The sequence below is a fragment of the Zootoca vivipara genome, chromosome 14 (assembly GCF_963506605.1).
Source record: "Zootoca vivipara chromosome 14, rZooViv1.1, whole genome shotgun sequence".
NCBI lineage: Eukaryota > Metazoa > Chordata > Lepidosauria > Squamata > Lacertidae > Zootoca > Zootoca vivipara.
The window spans coordinates 13289674-13313025 of NC_083289.1; the positions used below are offsets into that span (position 1 = coordinate 13289674).

Sequence of the window (23352 nt, forward strand, 5' to 3'; positions counted from 1 at the left end):
TAATGATAATAATGTAATACAAAAGAAGTGATCTATATAGTGGCAGAGGACCCACCAGGCACCACCTTGCCATGGGCTCCCTCCACCCTGTATTAATTTGGGAATCTGTTCTAGCTTCATAAATCAGCAGTTTGCCATATTTTCTCTCCCACCCTTAATTCTATTGAGATCAACACATTTGTCTTCCTAAAAGCTCCGAGGAAATTGGGCGTTTCTTATTCCTGGCATGCAACTTTTTCATAGATGGGTGTAACCCACCTCGTAGTAAAATCAGAAGTGATAAACTGGATTAAAGGGGGCGAAAAGAAATAACAGCATCCAAATTTCTTGTGTTGAACAGGTGTAATGGGGATGGTGAAGAGGACAAGAAGGTCATCTCCCTGCAACTGGACAAAGAGCACCATGCCTTATTTGTTGCATTCTCCAGCTGCGTCATTAGAATTCCACTCAGCCGTTGCGAGCGTCACGGGTCGTGCAAAAAGTAAGCCCTCTCTGTCCAAACATGCCTATACAATGGAGTGCACCAAGGTTGGGAGGTGGTAAAAAAGTTAATTTCCTCTCGCCGCAGGTCTTGCATTGCGTCTCGAGATCCTTACTGTGGCTGGCTGAACCATGGGACCTGTGGAAGAGTGAAATCAAGCATGCTGTAAGTAGCAGGATTTTTAATAAATAAATTACAATGCTGTAGTCAATGCCAGGACCTTTAAATAGGTTTTAATATGCAGCATGGGTCAGGTGTTCTTGAAACACAAAGTCATTGGTTGAGATGTGAATGGACCTCATAATCTTAACTACCAACTAGTTTCTGGGCTCAATTTATAGAGGGGTTAATAATCTTGTGAAACTAAACCATCTGGGACCAGGTTGTCCGAAGGGCCATTTTCACCCATATGAACCAGCTGGACAAATAAAATTTAACTTTGCTCTGTGGCCCATCATTAACTAATATCTGATGGGGTGGTACCAGGTACAGGACCATCTCAGTCATGGCAGCACAGTTGTGGAGATTTCTCCCGGGGAAGTCCCAACATGGGATCAGGGTTGTGTGAGTGTAGGAACATTAGGAGAGCCCTGCTAGATCAGACCAAAGGGTTACCAGTATCCCGTTTCACATAGAAGCCAACCTAATGTCTCTGGAAGCCTGTAAGCAGGCCATGAGTGGCAGGGTGGGGGCAATAGACCTCACATTGCAATAACCCAGCAACTGGGCATACTGCCTCTGAATCTGGATGGAATATTTGTCCAACATGGCCTACATTTTCCACTCCCCAATACTGTGATCAGGGGAGCTAGTAAAAGTATAAAAGGTTTTATGGTGCCTCATTGCCAGGGAAAGCAGGGCAGGGAACTGTGGGTAAGGTTGTGTTGGACATCTCTGTCGTTAGATAATTTGGGAGGCATAGTGGAAAGTTCTCCTGAGCAAGACCCTTTAGGATGAATAGAAGTCATGAGCCAGGCACAGGCAAACTCGGCCTTCCAGATGTTTTGGGACTACAACTCCCATCATCCCTAGCTAACTGAACCAGTGGTCAGGGATGATGGGAATTGTAGTCCCAAAACATCTGGAGGGCCAAGTTTGCCTATGCCTGTCGTAAGCAGATACAACACCACATGGTCGTATTCATCTCTGCTTCCCAGTCATTTCACTGGGGCCTTTGTAGGAAATCTTTGTGAGTTGGGTATTATTTGGCTGTGGCTATTTAACCCACTTGAATTTGCAAGGATTATTGTGAAGAAGGCACAGCCATTAAATGATTGAGATTCCAAGTAGAGGTTGCTGAGGACGAAGTCTCTTCCCTTCATTGTATATCCAGCACCCAGCTCCCCTTAGCAAATGCTGAATGAACATGTTTTGCGGCTTTTGTGTTTCTTTTGAGAATGACGGTGGCCATTGGTTTCTTCCCCAACTAATGCTATTAATTGCAGGTTATCTTTGTTTGTTTCATACAACCACAGCGTTGGAGGATATGAGCAAGATGTGGAATATGGCAACACCGCGCAACTCGGGGATTGCCACGGTAAGCACAAGTCCCAGGGGGCAACTTGAGAATGTGGCATGGTTTTGTTTGCAGGCCACACTCTTGTTGGTGTGGATGTCACAAAAAATGGCACTGAGCACCCCGCCCCCCTTGTAAACCATTTAGCACAAACCTAAGCCACTTGATCTTGGGTGGTGGAACCCCCCCCCCCTTGGCCATTTTTCTCCCAGCCTTCATGTATTGTTCATGAAGGTCTAGATGTCAACTTATTAAAACAGGTACTCCCCACCCCCTTTCCTTTTTTTCCCCTTTTGGGTGAACCTATTGTGTTTTGTTTTCTGGTTTTCAGCTTTGGAAATCTATTTTGCTTTTCCTTTCAGTTACTTTTCACTGATTACGTGTTCCTTTAATTCTTTTAGAAATTTTGCCTACTACAACTACACCAGATTACAAAATATTTGGCGATCCAACATCTGGTTAGTTTTTTTCAATCATTTTTTTCTCCTCCCCCAGTTAATGGAACTTTTCTTTCCTTCAGTTCAGCATTTTCAGACAGCCTCGTCCCCCTTTTCTTTTTTACTTTTCTTCTCCCCCCCCCCTTTCCCTTTTTCTTTCCTTTGGTGCAGTTGGCAAGACCTCCATATTTTTTGCTTTTCTGCTTTTACTCATCTCTCTTCTGATGGTCAAGGAACAACCAAGACTTTCTCTCACTCAGCCCTTTCCACCTTGTGTATCTGCATGCTTAAGAGCCCATTATTAATAGAGACACACCTTTTATTAAGTGAAAGAGCCTGATTAACATAGATGACATTCTCACTGCACGAAATGTCCACTAAGCTTCTACTCTTTCCACCTCCCCTCTCCACTCAACCATGCCTTCATGAATGCTACCCTAGCAGTTAGATGCCTGGCCCTCTTCATCTCCTCACTTTCCTCCTCCTCTGTTGTCCTGGCTATTTATAAAAAGCAAATGCACATTTTTTCTGAAATGTGTATTTCGGAAATGTTGGAAATGTGTTGATATCTTCAAAGGTTTTCAGAAATGCATTTGTACTAATAGCATCATATCCATTAATGGGCGGCATTTAGCATCAGATCACTTCAAATTTTACGTGCTTCTTCCAGAAAAATTACAGAGCAAATGAGGGGAAGGCTTTGCCTTTAATAAGCTGTTGGCAAGAGTGAGAAGGATGGGGTTTCCCCCCCCCTCCCACTCACTTACATCACAGGACTTGTCTTTCTGCTTCCTTTACAGAGGAAACCCAACCATTCTCCAAACAACAGGCAAACTTACAATAGGCTTTTCATGTCTGCAATACTATTTCAATTGCCTACATATGGATTTTCCCCCTCCTAAACTCTGATCCCTGGGCTCTCATGCAGCAAGAGAAATTATACAATAGCTTTCCAAGAGGTGTCTTGGTTTAGGTACTGAAACATGGAGTTCAATTCCCAAAATCGGTGGTCTGGGATTTTGTGTGTCGTTACTGAAATCTCAGCATCTTACCCGAATAACAACAGTGAGGAAAGTGGTTGTAATATAGTGCAACCACTACAGTTAGATATGTAAACTTAGAATTAAAAACTGAATTAAAAAGAATTTCCTTGCCTGGATCATTAGGAAAGGGATCAAAGATAAAACTGCTAATATTACAATGCCTTTTGCACATTGTAATTGACTATGGCATGGCCACAGTTCTGGTTGCCCACACCTCAGGGAAGGATATCGTAGAGCTGGGGAAGGTGCAGTCCAAATTAAAATGAAAGAAAGGTTGCAGCTTACACTGACTAAGAGGGGTAATATGACCAAACTATGGAGAAAATGTAGAAGGGGAAGTTTTTCTTCCTCTCTCAAAATACTATGGAATTATGTGTTATACATTAATAATAATAAAGTCAATATTTTAATGGAGACCTCTTTGAGGTATGCATAGAGTGATATACAGTGGTACCTCGGTTTATGAACACAATTGGTTCCGGAAGTCTGTTCATAATCTGAAGCGTTCATAAACTGAAGCAAACTTTCCCATTGAAAGTAATGGAAAGTGAATTAATCCGTTCCAGATAGGTCCGCGGCGTTCGTAAACCAAAAATCCGTAAACCGAGGTGTTCATAAACCAAGGGTCCACTGTATGTAAAACTATGACAAATAAATACTACAACTCAAGACCATCCAATGGTGTGGTAGAATATTCAGAGCATTTATTCACACTGCATAGTTGCCATCTTGGGCAGCTCTGAAAGCAAATTAGACAAATCCATGGAGGCTGAGCGTATTAATGGCTACTAATCATAAATGGCTATATCATATAGATTAGAGGCAATACATCTCTGAATAGAAGTTGTTAGAGGATACAAGTGGTAGAGGAACAGCACTTGTCCTACTTCGGCTTCTCCTAGGCATCTGGTTGGCAACTATGGGAACAGGATGCCGTTTGGTCTGATCCTGGAGGGATCTTGCTTTTTAGTCCAACATTCAGTTTCCCACCAAGGTTAGCTAGCTGCCCACTGTCTCTGTATGTGCAGGTATTATGTATGATCATCATTCGCTCTTATACCTGACATAGCTGAGTTGTGGTTTGTCTGTCCACCTGTCTATCTGTCCACTCACTATGCATTCAGACGCCACCTGAGATATCACTGCCAAATCTAACACAATGATTCCCAAGATAAAGGAGCTGGTTTCCCACCTATGTTTGGATACTGTTGTGACACCGCTTTAAAACTAGATGCTGGACTGAAACATTTCGGACAGCTCTTAAGATCAGGGATGTGGGTGGTGCTGTGGTCTAAACCACAGAGCCTATGGCTTGCCAATCAGAAGGTCGGCGGTTCGAATCCGCGCAACAGGGTGAGCTCCCGTTGCTTGGTCCCAGCTCCTGCCCACCTAGCAGTTTGAAAGCACGTCAAGTACAAGTAGATAAATAGGTACTGCTCCGGTGGGAAGGTAAATAGCGTTTCCGTGTGCTGCTCTGGTTTGCCAGAAGCGGCTTAGTTATGCTGGCCACATGACCCGGAAGCTGTCTGTGGACAAACTCCGGCTCCCTCGGCCTATAGAGCAAGATGAACACCGCAACCCCAGAGTCGTTCATGAGTGGACTTAACTGTCAGGGGTACCTTTACCTTTACCTTTAAGATAAGATCACCAGATTTTGCCTGATGGTGCCTGAGATGCAAAGAGCAGTTGCAGGGCTGTGTGTAAAAGAGCTTTCAAACAGCCCTGCACCATGCATTGGCTGTGTGTTCTTGTCCCCAGAAGGAGAAAAGACATAGCATTGCCTTGCTGCTCCCAACTATGTTGGACTTTAAAAGCCTTAATTAGCACAACTCCCAAGGCCAGATTCTGGTTTATCGTTGCCGGGGTTGGGGCAGGGGAGGGCACACACAGCCCTAGAAACTGACAGAGTGCATTGCCCATTTATAATCTCAGTATTATTATTGCTATTTGTTTGTTTCTGAGAATTCTCAAGCAAGCCCGTGTCCTTTCAGTTGGTGGGCTATATACAGTAGGTTTGAAGGGTTGTTGGCATGTCTGTTCATAATGCATTTGGACTTAAGACATTGTAACCAAATTATGCAACTTGCTTTTGATAATTTAAGGGTGGGGGCATAAGGCAGGCTATTTCAAGGGGTTGGTCTGCAGGGCAAGCCTTGCAGGGGGTTGGGACCTGGTGATCACCAGAGTCCCCTTCCAACTCTACAATTCTGTGATTTGAAAGGTTCCTGGGGGCAGGGTCTTGCCCATGTTTGGATACAATGGACACCATTTTGAATCAAGATGGCAGACTGAACCTTTCAAAGCTGCACCAGTGCTTTGGTTTCCCAGAATTCCTGAGCAGCACAGAAGGGGAAAGATCAAGAAGTCAGAATGTGAACTTAAGAAGTTCACATCCTGTTCTCACATTAGCCAGCCCAGGTGCTTGTGGGAAAACTGCAAGCAGAGCCCAAGGGCACTTTCCCCTCCCAGTTTCCAGCAACTGATAATCGGAAATATTACTGCATCCAGCTGTGATGTCAAGCATAGCTAGTAGCCATTGATAACCTAATCATGAACTCGTTTAATCCTCTTTTAAAGCCAATCTCTGCCTCCTGTGGGAGGGAGTCACATAGTTCAACTTTGTGCTGCGTGAAGTAGTATTTCTTTTATCTGTCCCGAATCTCCCAATAGAAGCTTTGACGCCCTGTTTGCATCAGTTCCCTTCTGGGTTTTTGTTTTTGTTTTATTTTAGAATTTCCATCCCAAATTCCTCTTAAATGGTTAGACTGCTGCTTTTTTCTTTAATTCAAAAGGCGAAATTCCACGTGGGACTTCAATGAGAGCACAATCCAGTACAGAATATGCTCCTCTGATGTTTCCTTAATTCTATCTGCCAATTACATTTTTTTTCGCATGCTTTTTAATGCTTCTGGAAGTTTGACAGCAGACTTATTCTTTGATGCTATTTGCACTTCTGTAATGAAACAAGGATGGTGTTTGGTGGATTTGTTCGTCCAAGAACTAATTCTGGTGGGGAGGAAGGAAAGTCTCAGTTCCTTTGCGTGAAAAAATCTGCCCTTTCTGCCTGTGCATGAATGGATGAAAAAAAATCAGGTTTACTTTTAAATGTTGACATGATGCACTTGATTCCACACTGTCGATTAATAGGGATTTGTAAGTCACATTCACCCCAAAGCTTTCCACTGCAGATATGCACGGGAGGTTTAGAAATTGACACCACCCCTGATGTCAACATGAATTGTGGCATATGAGCTGTACTATAGAATGCTATGAATTCCAAGTTTTGCTTTAGTCCAATTATATCAAGCTCCTGGGCCCTCGTGATTACAGACCGATAGCTTGAAAGCCTCCTTCCCGTTTCTGATAAAGGCTCACACCCAATCCTATGAATCCACCATAGCTATACTGTAGCTGGTATTGCTGTAGCTTGAGGCACAATCCTTTTTTCCCCTTTCCCTTTTACAAGTGAGATTGAGAAATCCAGAACTCCCGCACCTGCCACATTCTTCCCAAGGCCCATTAGAAGAGGCCCTGTTGGCCCTGCATGAGGCTGAACCTCATTGATGCCATAACAGTGCCAGCCGCTGCACTGAGCCATGTTGGAGGAAGAGGGGGGGGCAACATAAGCAAAACTGGCAGCTTGTTCAACAGCAAGCACTGCAGCTATGTCCTGGTTCTGATGCAAAGGCACTGGTTTTGCCTGCACTAAAAGCCTTATGTTGCATTTTTGGAACTCTGCCAAGTAGAACACTAAATGTTACACACACTACACCAGGCATCCCCAAACTTCGGCCCTCCAGATGTTTTGGCCTACAACTCCCATGATCCCTAGCTAACAGGACCAGTGGTCGGGGATGATGGGAATTGTAGTCCAAAACATCTGGAGGGCCAAAGGTTGGGGATGCCTGCTCTCGAAGGTCTGGGGGGAGATCTCAGTGAGACCTTTGCTCAGGTAGCATGACTCTTAAGTCTGTGAGCTCCTTACCTCTCCATACATATTGTTTCTAGTCAAAATGTCTTAAAACACACACAGAGAGAAAAGTATGGGAAATGAAGTCACAATAAAAGAATTACAAGCATTCCGTACAAACAAACAATACTGTCTTGTCTCAATTCTGCACCCAGAGAATTGTGTGCATAGTATATAAATCTATGCAGAGGTTTGTTTTGCGAAATTGATTCCAGTAACTGGATTCTAAGCAAGACACTCAGTTTAGAATGAATCCCCCCTCCCACCATAAATGTGTTAGGGAAAGGGGATTAGCTCTTCAAATGCCTTTTCTGTGGTGGCTCCCCAAATGTTGAATGCTCTCCCCAGGGAGGCTTGCCTGGCACCTTCGCTACATATCTTTAGGCGCCAGGCAAAAAATTCCTTTTTACCCAGGCATTTGGCTAATGAAACAATCGATGATGTTTTAAACTGGGGGGGGGGCAGGGGGAGCTTATGATTTTATTTTTTATTATGTTACGTGTTTTTATAATGTAACCTGCCCTGTGATCTTTGAATGAAAGGCAGTATATAAATGTAATAAATAATAATAAATTGTCAGAAACAAAAATCAGAAACCCAGCCTGACATAGAACAAGGCCACTTCCTCCATTCCTAAATTCTGCTCCCCCCCTCCATTTTCCTTACTGATTTTATTTAAGCACCACAGTCATTGAATAATGGCAATAATTCGCAATACATTTCCGGCCCCTGACTTTAAATCTGATTTTAAAGAGCAAGTCACAGTATAATGCTGTTGCTCCTCGTGCAACTCCTATTAAACCTGTTTTCCAAATACAATTTAGCAGTCCTCGTGCAAAGTCACTAACTGTTGAAGGTTTCATATAAAAAAATAAACATGCACACATACCAAAGGGGCGGGGCGGGAACCTGACTGCAATGCACATTAATAAAAGCAAAATCTGTTTGCCACCACAGACATGGCGTTACCCTCAACTTCTGTTACCACAGTGGAAAGTATCCCAGTTTTCTCACCCAAAGTGATTGGTTCCTGGAAACCTAAAGTGACTGGCTCCCGGAAATTTGTAGCCCAAGATGACCCAAACACCTCTGATTACTCTGATTCATTATCAGGGGTCCCGAAGGGTAAGGCCTAATCAGGGGATTTATTATGGCTGAAAGGAAACCTGATAGCTTCAGCAGTTTCAAATTCAAGCGCTTGTTGTTATCAAAAATGTGCATGCAATATCATCCTGTGTATGTAATAAAAAAGGTGCAATCGTGTTGCCTCTCTCTTTTTGGCCAACAGAGCAGGGAGGAGGGGGGATTTGGGAGACAAGATGAGCAGCAACACAAGAGTTTGCATCACTGCTCAAGAAACGCCTGCTCACCCTGTTATTCTCTACCACCACCCAGCCAATTTTTGTTGGCGGTTGTTTTGCATATGCATGCTCAACAGCGCACGTCAGCCCAGCATCAAATCCCATCGAGTTCAATGTGGCTTACTCCCGAAAAAGCGTCCTCCTGCACCACACTGCCTTTTGTGTGCTTGGTTATGGGTCTGCAATACAGTGGTACCTCTACTTACGAATTTAATGCGTTCCGAACGCACACTCGTAAGTCGAAAAAAATGGTACGCCGAATCCCGTAAGAATGCATTGGGAGAAAAAATTCGCAAGTCGAAGCAACCCTATCTAAAAATTCGTAAGTAGAAAAAATCCTATCTAAACTGCATCCAAGATGGCGGACGGAGCTCCGTTCGTAAGTAGAAACATTCGTAAGTAGAATTATTCGTAAGTAGATGTACCACTGTATTCCTGAAGTTTTACTCTCTCGCATAAGGCTCACCGCAACATAGCTTTGCAAAAAGCCGTTGCAAAGAGTAACCGCATTAATCCACCACAGCAGAAACGAGAGCATTCTGGCTTTTAACAAAAAGACCCTCAAAACTCTTGCAGCACAAGCTTCCTTCCAATTGCTACATCCTTTATCAGCGCTAAGGTGTCTTTCTGTAAGATACACCTCAAAACTGGGGGAGTTTGAGTTTCCTAACTCTCTCCCACTAAGACACAACTCCACATGTTAATATCATCACAGACAGTGGGTTAATAATCCATGTAAGAAGAATCACGTACTCCATAAAGGGCAGTGTGGTGCTGCATGGTTGACCATAGGTACATGGATCAGGCAGCTAGTGCATATACTGTGAGTGTTTGATCTGTGTGCCCATGAGAAAGTGGGGAGGGGGGAAATCCCTGCAAATAGCAGCTTCTGCACTATGAGGTGTCAGTTGGACACAGATTGGAGAGGCCTCCATTCAAAGCATGCTGGACTATTGAGTCCTTTGAGTGATGCTCTCTCTCTCTCTCTGCCTAATCCAGCACATAGGATTGTTGTGAACAACTGAAAAACAAATGAGAGAGAGTGGGGGGGGGCCCTGGGTCACCAGTGAACTTCACGTCCCCTTATCTTCTCATCCAAACTGGCTCATCCTCTGTTATCTAGATACCGAAACTGCACACCTCATAGTAAATGGCACATATCTGCATGATCCTGCCTTTTCTTTTCTCAAAAAAGAAAAAAAAAATAAGAGTCGTAAGTTCTCAAGCAAACCTTTCACATTCAAGTATTCAGCGAAACGTATCAGGTTTCCTTTTGGCCATTGTGACAGCGCATTCGTAATTTGCTTCAGGTGTTTTTTTTTATCGCTTAGTTGTCCTTTAAAACGGGTCTGCTTTTGCCAGGATTTGCTCACGCACTCTCTCAGTCACGCTCAGTAGCGTTTTCTGTAGTAAGCCTTTCTCAGCCTTCTTTCCCCTCTTCTGCACAATGCCATTAAAACCAATAACCCTGAACCTTTCAACTCTCTTCAAAGGCCTTGCCTCTTAACACGCACACCAGCCACACATAACGCTCTTCTTTGTTTCAACTTTCCCACTGTGCCGAATAACACAATTAGGTGCGTTCTGCCAAACTAACATTTTCTTAACGGTGCAATGTCTGTGGTTGCTTTAAATAAAAACAAAAACCTGCAAGCTCTGATATTAACGTGCGAATTTGATTTTTTTTCTTCCTTTTTAATACTATTGCTTGATCTTCTAGTACAAAATTTAATGTTATGAAAACTACTAATACCTCTCATTAGCTGGATGGTTTTTAAATGATGCTCCGTTCCAAAAGTTCATTCCTCACTGAAGTCTAGGCCTTAAAATGTGTGGGTAATCTTGACTTCTTCTTTTAAGCTGCAGAGAATACCACTTCCAAAATAGCAAAGTGAGAAAGCATTCCTTTGGAGGGGGGAGGGGTAAAAATATTAGCATAGTTCTAACAATGCAAATCTGCACATTATAGAGTTTTGCACAATATTTGCATAATCCTATCTCACTTTTGATTCTGATTCATGAGTCGGGCAGGAAATTGAAAGAGAAATCCTTCCACGAGTTATTAATTGCAGCTTGGCAGCGTAGCACCTTCTAACCTCAATTTTCCAGCAGAAATCGTTAATGTTCATACCACACCAGCTACTATTTGTGAGTCTTAAAAGGATATTTCAGGACAGAGTGTGCGCATTTGGATTGGCAGAGTAATAGTAATGCTACTCATATAGTCCAGTTCTCCAGATTAATAGACACAGAGGTGCAGGTCAGAGATTGCCAGCCTATCAAGGGACGTCTTCTTATGCTTGTGATGGCATCTAGAACTGACAGCCATTAGAGGCATCCACGGAAAGAGAGCCTTCCTGGCCTGCAGAGAGGTAGATCTGCCGTCTACTCACCCCTATAACTATGATTTGCTTCTATTTGCAAAAGAAAACAAGCTCTCCATACTGGTAGCATTCCTTTTTCTCTCTTGTGGTGGCTGTTCTTGCCTACAGTTGGGAGGCAGCGTAGCAGAGAGGTGAAGACTGGGCTATTTTCTCAGTCATTTAGGAATTGTTGTGTAACAATAAGCTGTGTAACAATAAGCCACTCTTTTGTTTTTTTTAAAAAAAGCTTATTGTTCATTGTTTTTCTTATTAACTGAACGGTGTTTTCAAATGTCTTCTTATACTCTGCCCTGAGATCAATTTGATAGAGGGCAGGTCGTGAATACTTTCATAAATAAAATAAAAACCAGCTGCCAGACAGAACAAGGAAGGCAAACAGCTGCTGATATTGTAGTTTCCTCGGTTTCTTGAGCAAGAAAAAGCATAGCACTGCTATAAGGATGAGCAGGCAACAACAGGGCGCTCTCTCCTATCAGAAGTATAGATAGACCTAAGTAAGAGCTTGACCAAGGCTCTCCAGCTGCAGGTGCCTGTAATAGTTGTAAGATCCAGTGTAGAGGTGGAGACCATGTGGCTGTCCAGATGTTGGACTACAACTCCCACCATTCCTGTTTGTTGGCCATGCTGGCTGGGGCTGATGATAGTTGGGAGCCCAACAACATCTGGAGGGCCCCTGATGCCAAGAGCCAAGCGGGCATTGGGGAGGGGTGCAACTGTAGAACAATACCCCTATTAAGAGGGAAACTTGAACTGGTCAGCAAGGTTCCTCCAACAGCCATGCCCTGGTTGATGCCTATGGTCAGCGTTGATAAGATAGCCAAGAGCAGGCATCCCCAAACTGCGGCCCTCCGGATGTTTTGGCCTACAACTCCCATGATCCTTAGCTAACAGGGCCAGTGGTCGGGGAAGATGGGAATTGTAGTCCAAAACATCTGGAGGGCCGAAGTTTGGGGATGCCTGGCCAAGAGCAAGGAGCCCAGAAAGGATGACTGGAAAGACCAAACTGCAGCACAGTACTGCAGGAAGCCCATGCCGTCATTCCACATCCTTCTGATCTGACAGCCCAGCATAATGGCAAGCGGCCTCCTGAGCCAGCAGAAATATCTATCTTGGCTCAGGGGGCAAGACCTGCCTTAAGAATGAAGGGCAAAATCTCCAAAATTGGGGAGGGGGGGGGCTGTTTCAGTGTTGTGGGGTTGCTCCAACAAATTGCAACTCCACCAGACTGGACGACTGGAGCGCTTTCATTGGATTGAAATGATGGACAAATGGATCGCACATCCATATTATCACAGAGACGTTGCATATTAATGTATATGCATGATGGTGGTGGTGTAAATTGGGGAACATATAACACATCAAATGTAGGATAAATTATGGTGGAGACCAACCCTAAACATGTTCAGATTTCAATGAGGACTGTTTCCTACATGGGGTGCAATATCATGCCAACTTCAAGCAATTTCAGGTTAGGATTAGGGATTAAGGTTAGGGTTAATGTGAGAGTTATGAACGTGCTTCAACTTTCTCCCATTAAAATAAATAGAAATTGAGCTGGATTGTGCCCGCTATGTTTTTAGTCTCCACCTGAATCAGATAAACCAGAAACCACTTAGCACTTTAAAAACATCTGTTGGTATATGAATATCTACACCACCAATGACTCCCCGAGGAGGATATCCATGTCAGAAGACTTGTGATTCCTACCCCTACTGTGCAAATCTCTCTCTCAAGTGCAGTGGTGCTAGGTTATGTCTGTTATGTCTGGTTAGTACTGCAGCTTAAGATAAGCAAGCTTTGTTTTACGGTCATGCAGAATCAAACACGCTCTAATCTCTCCATACCACATGTGTTTGTTGTAGGTGTCAGGTGGGAAGTCCAGTCAGGAGATTCTAACCAAATGGTGCACATGAATGTCCTGATTACATGCGTCTTCGCTGCCTTTCTGCTGGGAGCCTTTATTGCAGGCGTGGCTGTCTACTGTTACCGGGATATGTTTGTGAGAAAGTCCAGGAAGATACACAAAGACGCAGAGTCAGCTCAGTCCTGTACGGACTCGAGCGGGAGTTTCGCCAAGCTGAACGGCCTCTTTGACAGCCCAGTCAAGGAGTATCAACAGAATATCGATTCTCCCAAGCTGTATTCAAACTTGTTAACAAGCAGAAAGGAGATGCCGCCAACTGCCGACACCAAGTCCATGATGGTGGTGGACCATAGAGGCCAGCCGCCTGAACTGGCAGCTCTTCCGACACCAGAATCCACGCCGGTGATGCAACAAAAGACTTTGCAGTCTATGAAAAGTCAGATGGACAAAGCGCAGAACAACCTCAGTGCTTCTAGAAAAGAAACTCCTCTGAAGAGCCCTCAGTTTTTCCCGTCCAGTCCTCCGCCTCATTCTCCTCTAAGCCACGGCCACATCCCCAGCGCTATTGTTCTTCCAAACGCCACCCACGACTACAACATGTCCTTCTCAAATTCCAACGCGCACAAAGCAGACAAGAAGATGCAGAACATGGACCACCCGCATACAAAGTCATCGGGCAAGAGAGACCACAGGAGGTCTGTGGATTCCAGGAACACCTTGAACGATTTCCTGAAACATTTGAACGAAATGCCTAGCAACCCCAAAGCCATTATGGGAGACCTCCAGGTGGCTCACCAAACTCTAATGCTGGATCCCATGGGAAACATGACTGAGATCCCCCCTAAGGTTCCCAACAGGGAAGCCTCTTTGTATTCTCCTCCGTCCACCCTTCCGCGAAACAGTCCGACAAAACGGGTGGACGTCCCGACCACGCCGGCGGTACCCATGACCTCTTTAGAAAGGCAAAGGGGCTACCACAAAAATTCATCGCAGCGGCATTCTATATCAGCCCTCCCTAAAAACTTAAACTCGCCCAATGGCGTGCTGCTGTCGCGGCAGCCTAGTATTAACCGCGGGGGCTACATACCTCCCGGAGGAGGCTCAAAGATGGACTACATGCAAGGGGTACCGGTGAGTGTCCATCTACAGCCTTCCTTGTCTAGGCAAAGCAGTTACACGAGCAATGGAACGCTCCCTCGGACAGGGATAAAGAGGACGCCCTCCCTCAAACCAGACGTGCCGCCCAAACCCTCGTTCGCTCCCCAGACGCCTTCAGTCAGACCACTGAACAAATACAGCTACTGAGACTTGCGTATTCTGTCAAGAGGTGTGGGGTGATGTTGCAGGACAGACAATAAGACAGAGACTCGCTTGTCATGAGAAACACACAGAGGAGAGAAAGAGAGAGAGAGAATGAACAAGCCGCCAAAGAACCTGTTCTTACTCCAGCAACATCTGGGCTTTTGCCACACACCTGGCTTAAAGCAAGGCTCAGCTTGCTAAACAGATTATAACAAAGGAAGGTGCTGGCCCTTCACATTTCTTTCGTTTGGAGCAGAGGAGACATGTAGCACAATGGGAGGGGGAACTACCTGAGCGAAAGTACTCGGGGAGGAAAAGGGGAGGGGGAAAAGATCTGCGAGCAAAAATACTTGAAGATAATAATAATAACGATAACAATAAAATGGGGTTCATTTTTAGACTGCCATAATGTGTAGTCTTCCCATGAAATGTGAACATTTTAATATGTATGCATTTGCCTTGCCTCTTGCACAAATGTCAGCAAATGATAATGTCTCAACAAGTATGTTGGTTAATAAGCAACTTGCTGATCTTTGGTCTCTAGTCCAACTGTAGCATTTTTCTTTTCCTCCAAAGGATGACATTTTTGTTTATGATGAGAATAAAGGTGTTTGTGTGTGAGGGTGTGTGTGCGCGTGCACAAAGCTAGGAGGTATTCAATCTCATTGCATCTTTTAAGTTACAGAAACGTTTACATTTGAGTTTGACTAAACAAACAGATGGCTCTGGTTCAGATTATTTTGGATTGCATGAGGTGTACAGCAGATCTCATGTGGGAAGCTTTGTGCTGTCAGATTTCTGCCCCGGGCGGAACTAGTTACTATGTGAAATGGTGCAAATGTGCGCATTCTAAATTATGCTGCTATAGAGTCAGATGTCTAAATTCCAAATGTAGCATTACTAGAGGTCCATGGCAGTAGGGATGGTTAAACCAGTCCATTTTGGTTTCTCGTTTTTCTGATATTCAGTTCGCCCAATTTCTGCAGCAGTTTGGAAATTTTTTTACTTCAGAGAAATGCAAATTCCAAAGGGTTTGCATGGTGCTTTGGGAAGCACAAATTCAGGGAGGTTAACATGAAAATGCAAACCAAATTGATTTTCTTCCCCCATCTCCAGTGCTCAGCTGGTCTTTCAATCCACCTGACTTCCCAGCCTGAATGCAAACTTTAGAACTTCTAACTGTTCTTCAATCCAGAACAAAGTTTCCATTACGGTCAGACTCCCTAGTTCAAAAAGCAGTTCATTTGTTTGTTTTGTAAACACCGCCTTCCCCCAAACTGAGACAAAATAAAGGCAGGGGGATTGAGAAAGGCAACGAAAGGGGGAAATGCGGCATTCCCAAGTAGAAAAGACCCTAAGAGAAAAAAAGGAAATATTTTCCAGATGCAAAGAATTGCTTCATTGGCCCCCAACAAGCCATGTACCCACCTGTATTTAGCGAACAAGGAATTGAGGAGCAATCCTATGGCTTGTATATTTGCTTAGCCGAGTGTGGGGTAAGAGGAACTACTGCTCCCGGCATCCATGGCAAGTGCTTACACCAGCCTCTCCTAAGCTGGTGTCCTCTGGATGTTTTGGAGGACAACACAGCCGTGGCTGGCTGGGGCTGATGGGACTTGGAGACCAGAACATCTGGAGAGCACCAGGTGGAGGAAGGCTGGTTGACACCATCATAGGGTGGCCCTCCTCACTCTGGGACGTTTACGTGTGAGGCATATGTTACACAAGAAAAGACAGCAGAGATATGTGGAATAAGACGTTCACATTATTCACATCATTTTATAGCCCTTCCCAACCCGAAATGAAGATACATCAGTAAGGCTTGGCAGGATCCGCCCAAGAAAAAATTGACAGTAGTGCAATCAATTTGTTTAGCTTGTGGTTTCTCCATAGTCATGCCGGTAATGACAATATTCTGTAAATATTCTGTGTGTTTACCTGGATCTGTGCATTTTGTGCCTTATTCATGAAAATGATTTTCTTTTCTTTTTTTAAAAAAAGGGGGGAAACCCTACTAAACCCCTGTCAAGTGTTCTCGGTAACAGCACATCACAATTCCCCACATGCCAGCTGTAAGTTCTCTCAACAGTATCCGAAAAGATGAAAGAAAGGGGGGGAATATCCCCATAAGAACAATTAATTAACAGTGAAAAGGCAGCTTCTAAGCTGAGCAGACAGCAGCATTAAATCAACCTTTTTCGCGCTAAACATCCCACCCCTAACTAGCTTAAGGATCAAACAGTTATAATGTGAAATCATATGAGGTTTCTGGGGTAATGGAACACCTGCTAAAGCTGAGCATGCTTCTTACTGGGCTGCTATGGTATGTGCTTGCAGCTGATGTTCATCGCAGATGGTGATCTTAGCTTGCAAATGATGCCCTAGTACTTGTTTGCTGAACGTTGCCATCAGCATATAGCCCACACAGGGGAATAGTCGTGAGTTGATAGGACAAGTACCTTCCATCCAAAACACTGGATTCTATTTCATGTTAAAGGGGGGAAAGAAAAGATCTTAGTCTCTCTCAAATAAAAGGGATCCTTGTTCCTTAATATATAGATTTATTCCCCCTTTTCCATTTTGTATGTTGACCATTGAAGACCTTTACTTCCCCCTCCAAAAATATTTAGGATCGTTCCCCCCCACCACCCTAAAAATATTTTCACTCTTGCAACTAATAATTTTTAAATGAGAATCAAATGACAAAAAAAGAGAATTGACTTCACTTTACAGATAGTAATGAATAATACATACTTGTGTGAAACGGAAACATAAATGTTATGTGAACCCAAATAACTTTCTGTAACATTGTGCTGCCTTGTTAGATGGTAATGTGAGTTCGCTCAGTATTTATGTTGAAATCTTTTTAACATTCAACATAGTCTTTATTCTGTTAATTTATAATTTTTGTTGGGTTTTGGGTTGGGGTTTTGTTTTTTTTAATTAAAAAAACATGCTTTATCCATTTGTGCAAAGGTAAATGCAGATTGTATCTTTTTTAATGGTACAGCTTATAAAAGTAACCCTAAAAAAATGAAAGCTGCTCTATATGGTCTATAGAGTACTTTAACATGTATAGATATCTTGTAAACTTGTATTGTGGATGTGTAAATAATACGTCCTTTTGGGTTTTTAACACCGCATGTAAAGTCAAAATAAACTATTCAAAAGTAGCAAGCATCTCACTTGATTATACGTTTAAAAGCAGTGAGCATAACCCAGCCCCTACGCTAAGCTTTTGGGAATGAATGGGAAACTGCACATAGGTAGTTGCAGCCCATTGCCATTGCCCTCTGGTCACGGCCCATCTATTGAAGCAAGTAAAGCTATCCATGCTGGGAGGAGGAGTTCATTTCATACAACATAGCACCTGCCATCTCCAAGAACCCACTGAATTGGTGGCATTACGTCTCTTAATGCAGTTTGCTGTTATTTTCCTAGGACTTGCTCATACGACCTACACATGCTAGTCTTTTAACCCTGTTTCTGAAGTTTCAAGATGAGCAACTGCATTTACCTCTGTGTCTTTTCACTGTTCATACCTGATGCATAGAATAGGCAGGGATACCGGGCATATTATGACACCCCGACCCAATAGTCCTCCAGATTACAGGCCTTGATCCATATTTGGCCGGCGGCATCCTTGGGCAGCTGCTGGAGCCACATCACCCTGGCAATGTGCCTGCCAGCCCTCATGGTCACCACCAATATCGAGTCCCAGCTGCCATTCTGTTTTCCCCTCGATGCCCCAAAATAAACATGCTGTCTGGATCATCGTGGGAATGATGAATGACAGTTGGCATCTTCTTACAGTTAAAGAAAACAGCCTACCACTCTGCTGTGCTACAGGGAATCCATCCACACAGGAGAGCACCCATTGAAGTCTCTTTCCAACATGGAGCCAGTCCTGTCCATAGTACTGTAATCATTTGGAGATTAGCCAGCCCCTATCTGCATCATCCGATCCATTTGTCTGTGGTTCCATTCCCCACTCCAGACTATCTATCTATGGAAAATAATTTCTTTACACAAAAACTTTTATGAAAGTTTTTTAAAAATAGTAATAATGAAAGAATTAGCCCATTGGGGAACAAGGTTCTGCAGCCCAGTCTGTCCCCTACTGTGCTAACTTTCTGTCTGCATTGAGTTGCTCACATAAGGGAGCATTCATAAATGTGTTCCACCATCTGCATGTGGTGTGAAGTGGCACAGTCTGTTTTCCCACCTCTGAATTCTCCTGGCCTCATTCTGCTGCTTAAGGCTTAAAGGGGGTTTTGTAGCACCAGTTCCACAGTGTCCCCTGAAACTGAAATGCTAACAAATCCTGACTGTGTGGGGGAATGTCTATACTGAGCCTTAAATAAAATTCGTGGAGAGTTCTGATTTTATCAATGTATGCTGAACTGCCACAATCTCAATGACTTGTAGAACAAGCATGCATTTGATCCCACGGGCACCCACATTTGTTGTGGGAGGCACTTAATTTGGACTAGTAGTGAACACAAATTCCCACTACCACCCCCCAGGGCTCTTTTGACAACTGCTGTACCACCCATTTCGTCCAGTTTCATCAGTGGTGCTGAATTTTACTGGTATAATTCTTCTAGAGAAAGCAGCAAAGGTAAGGGATCAAATTTCCTGGCTCCTTTGACAACAAGCACTGCATACTTTCAGGGGGAGAACAAAGAAGAAGGGATGCTAACCTGAGGAGGCAGGCCGAGTATAAAATGTAAATGCATGGAAACTTAACCTACAACTTTTTACAGGCCAATAGATGTACACTTGTTTAAAATTAAGTTCACAATACTGTTCTGTTCATACATACTGTACATCATCTGAGCAGCAGGGTACTAAGAACTGCTGTTAAAACATTAGTTTCCTTTACAGAAGAGACAGCCAAGTATTTCCGGTGTCTTTGCACTGATCTATTTATTTCAGAAGTTGCCAATGTTGTACCCCCAAAAGCAAATACGCTTGCAAAAATCCACAAAGCCTGAAACCTTGTTTGCTCTTCTGCATTATGCATGGCTTATCAAACATCTCCATATTTCAGTAAATGTACAGATCGGGTTCCTGCCCACCCATCAAAGACAGAGTTGTACAAAGAGCTGCTTTTTGTGAGTATGGCGAACAATGTCTACACCATTTTGTAGTCCTGCCTTGTTTTGTTGTGGCAGCCATGTTGTGTTATGCCACACCCCCATTTTTTGTGCCCATGACACTTTCTCAAATATGTCCACTGACACATATGTCAGTGTATGTGTCCACTGACCCCCAAACGTTTGCAGCATATAGTGTATTTACAGATGGTAGATCTCAAAGAAGTAAAAAAAAAAAAAACCTGGACAGTTAAGTCCAGTCAAAGGCGACTACGGGGTTACGACGCTCATCTCGCTTTCAGGCCGAGGGAGCCGACGTTTGTCCACAGACAGCTTTCCGGGTCGTGGCCAGCAGGACTAAACTGCTTCTGGTACAACAGAACACCGTGACGGAAGCCAGAGCGCATGAAAATGCCGTTTACCTTCCCGCCGCAGTGGTACCTATTTATCTACTTGTACTGGCGTGCTTTCGAACTGCTAGGTTGGCAGGAGCTGGGACCGAGCAACAGGAGCTCACCCCGTTGCAGGGATTCGAACCACCGACCTTCCAATCAGCAAGCCAAAGAGACTCAGTGGTTTAGAACATAGTGCCACCCACGTCTCTATCAAAGATGCATGATACGGAGATGCAGAAGGGAGCACATAAGCATTGCCAGTTTCTCACCAACATCAGGGTCAAACTTAACTATTCCCCTCAAAACTCTAGTTGTAGTTCATCTATTGCAGGGGTTCCCAACAAATTTTTCTCGAGGACCCCTCATCGAGCCGCTATTGTGACAAGGACCCCCATTAATTCCTAATCCTAAAATTAAAAAGTGAGAGCCAAATTAAGAGTCTTTTTATATTTTATATTTATACGTTTTTTACAGTTCTTCCTCTTCATCTGTAGGCCTCTGTCGTTTTAACGAACCACTTTTTAACCAACGGTCCATTTTTAACTACGCGAACTGTAGCTTCCGCAAAAAACAACGCTTTGTTTACAAACACTACTGTTTTGCAAAAAGGCAGCGCGCGCCAGGGAGGAGGGAGGGGAATGGAGAAGACAGGGTACCTGCGCAGTAGCGCACAAATGAAGCCGGCGCGCGCAAAGCATCTTGGGGAGGTGAGCGTTAGTAGAATGCGCGCGCTGCCTCTTTGCAAAACAGGAGTGTTTGTAAAGCGCCACCTAACGGCATACAGCAAAACTACTGCCTCTATCTAATTCTAGTTTTGCGCTAGACTCTGCTCATGCAGGAAGCGGCCAAAACAAAAAATCTGTTATCATACGAAATATATTTAATATATTTTTTATTCTAATAGCATCTTGCGGACCCCTCTAGCATAGCTCGCGGACCCCTGGGGGTCCCCGGACCACCTGTTGGGAACCACTGATCTATTGCTTTTTTTAAAAAATGCAAAATAAGGAGGGCTATCCTTTTGGGGAAATAGCAGCTTCAATTGGGTACATTTTGTAAACACATTTTGTAAACACATCATCATGGTGAGAAACAGCATAGAGGTGAAACTCGAAAAATTAGAATATCGTCGAAAAGTGCATTTATTTCAGTAACGCAACTGAAAAGGTGAAACCAATATATGAGATACTGTAGATGCTTGACATGCAAAGCAAGGTATGTCAAGCCTTTATTTGTTGTAATTGTAATTATTTGTTGTTAGGCGGGTCAATTATAAATGGAATGTAATTAATGAAATGTAATAGCGATGTTTGTTTTTGTTTATTTTTGTATTAATTGTAATTATTTGTTTTATTACTGTGGAATTTCCAAAAGAAAGCATTTGTAAAAATTAGAAGAAAATTAAAAGATAGTAAGTTGCATTACTGAAATAAATGCACTTTTTGACGATATTCTAATTTTCCGAGTTTCACCTGTAGTTCCTATTCTGATTCTCCACTGCCACCAGCAAATTTAAACTCAAGCAGCAGCAACATGGGACTTCACTACATGCACCATCTGATTTGACCCTTAGTCCTGTCTTTGTTCCTTCTCCCCGTTCCATAAACCAAACTCTGCCACTCTTGCAAAATTATTTTCAGACCAGAGAAAATCTGCGCAGAAACACACTTTTTTAAAAAAAGGTAAGAGTTACTTGACCTTTAGGGTCTCAACCCAAAGACTAACAGAGCAGCAGACAGAGGGGGAAATTCCATGGCAGAGGAACCACCAGAACCAAAGCCCTGCCCACTTTTTTATGGTACTTTCTTCCACCACCAGCCCCATTTGGGTCAATGGTAAGGAATAAATTCCAGATTCAGTGTAGTTTAGAGCACAGTGTCTGGGTTCATTCATGTGTGGCGAGGGAGCCCTTATCATTTGGTCCTCCCTCAAAATAAGGGGGGGGGCATGGATTTATTCCACTTCTCTCACAACAAACCTGGGAGAGGAAATATCTGAAGGGGAGAAAGAGGCTCAAATTCCTTCTGGGATCTAACCAAGTGTGCAAAATGCATCCTGACTGGAAACGTTGGGTCACAGAATACCCCACTTAGCCCGATGCACGCAGTCTTTTTGCAGTCTTACTCTCCACTGAGATGATCACATAAAGATTCTGCAGCTTGAGGTCAGGGTGATAATAAGGCCCTAGCGATGCTTTTTGTCAGATTCCGACCTTGCCCAAAGTCAGAGACGGGAAACAGAGCCTTGAGATTTGCTTCTTTGCTTCAGCTTGTCTGACAATTTTGAGAGCCTCCCGTCCCTGATATGTGAAGGCCTTCATCATCTTGTCTGATGGAGGCATAACCTACTCCAAGCAAGACAAATACTTGAGGGGACATTACAGAATTTTTATTATTGATTGTATGCATACTCTGCTCTTTCCTCCTAGATAGAATTCCCCTCGCAGAGCTACGGTTCTCAGAGTAGCTTAACAGTCAATCCCTCTTCCCAGGGAACGGCGGGGGGGGGGGTCCTCTAACAACTCTCAGCACCCTTAACAAACTACAGATTCCAGGATTCTTTGAGGGAAGCCGTGGCAGTTCAAAGTGGTATGCCAGTACTTCAGATGTAAAGTGCACACAGGGCCTGAATTCAGTAACAGTTAGCAAGTAATTACATCTATAATTGGAGCCTGAAACGCCTATTGTCATGGTAATGGGTGCAGAGTAGAGTGTCCACAAGGACTATTCTAGACAGTTCTCTTTTTGAAGGGCGGACAGTCCTCCATTTGAAGGAGTCCTATGTTTGAAGGGCCGTCCAGTAAGAAGGGCAGGCACCAGCAGTTAGCAGGTGCACAGTGGACTGCGAAGGGACACACATTGGCTGGTCACCATCTCCTCCGCTAAATGAGTAATTATTTCTAAATCTGCATCTGGGGCAGGCCATGGGAACAGCTCAGCTGGTAGAGCACGAGACTCTTAATCTCAGGGCCATGGGTTCAAGCCCCACGTTGGGCAAAAGATGCCTGCATTGTGTAGGGGGTTGGATTGGATGATGCCAGTGGTTCCTTCCAACCAGGGCCGGCTCTAGGTAGACCCCTGGTGGCGCAGTGTGCCAGGGCGCCGGGTCGGTAGGCAGGGCGCCGTGCGGCTTTGCCACGCGGAAACCATGCTGCGCCCTGCGAGGGTGGGGGCGCCGGAGCGATCTCCGCCCCACAGCGCCAGGGCGGCCGGCCTGCTCGAGACTGCCCTGCTTCCAACTCTACAGTTCTATGATTCTATGATGCGAGTCTTAGCTGCAAGTATTTAAAAGCACGTGAAAACAACCCTTAAGAGATTCTGGCCGAGGACTTCCGGAATGGCGCTCTGGAGTTCGGGCGGAGATCTGCGCTTCGGCAACTTCTGAGGCAGATTGAACGCCGGCAAAGCAAAACGGGGACTAGGCGTAAGTTTCCCGACCTCAGGGGGGAATCCTGAGGGCACTAGCCCGAGGCCGCGTCAGAAGGGGAGCCCTGAAAACAC

At 44.2% G+C, this 23352-nt stretch overlaps 1 protein-coding gene across 16 annotated transcripts in view; it reads left to right on the top strand.

Annotated features, from left to right (window-relative positions):
- Positions 1 to 16346, top strand: part of SEMA6D (semaphorin 6D) — a 157482-nt gene extending 141136 nt beyond the window's left edge. For 9 of the 16 annotated variants that reach the window (XM_060282527.1, XM_035130615.2, XM_035130620.2 and 6 more), the window contains 6 exons: positions 341 to 481; positions 569 to 646; positions 1927 to 2018; positions 2399 to 2455; positions 8405 to 8572; positions 13055 to 16346. In XM_060282527.1, the coding sequence (XP_060138510.1) occupies positions 341 to 481; positions 569 to 646; positions 1927 to 2018; positions 2399 to 2455; positions 8405 to 8572; positions 13055 to 14361 (1843 nt within the window). In that variant the 3' untranslated portion in view covers positions 14362 to 16346. The remainder of the gene's footprint in view (positions 1 to 340; positions 482 to 568; positions 647 to 1926; positions 2019 to 2398; positions 2456 to 8404; positions 8573 to 13054) is intronic. The other 7 variants (XM_060282523.1, XM_060282530.1, XM_060282524.1 and 4 more) reach the window with 7 other exon arrangements.
- The last annotated feature ends 7006 nt before the right edge of the window (positions 16347 to 23352 follow it).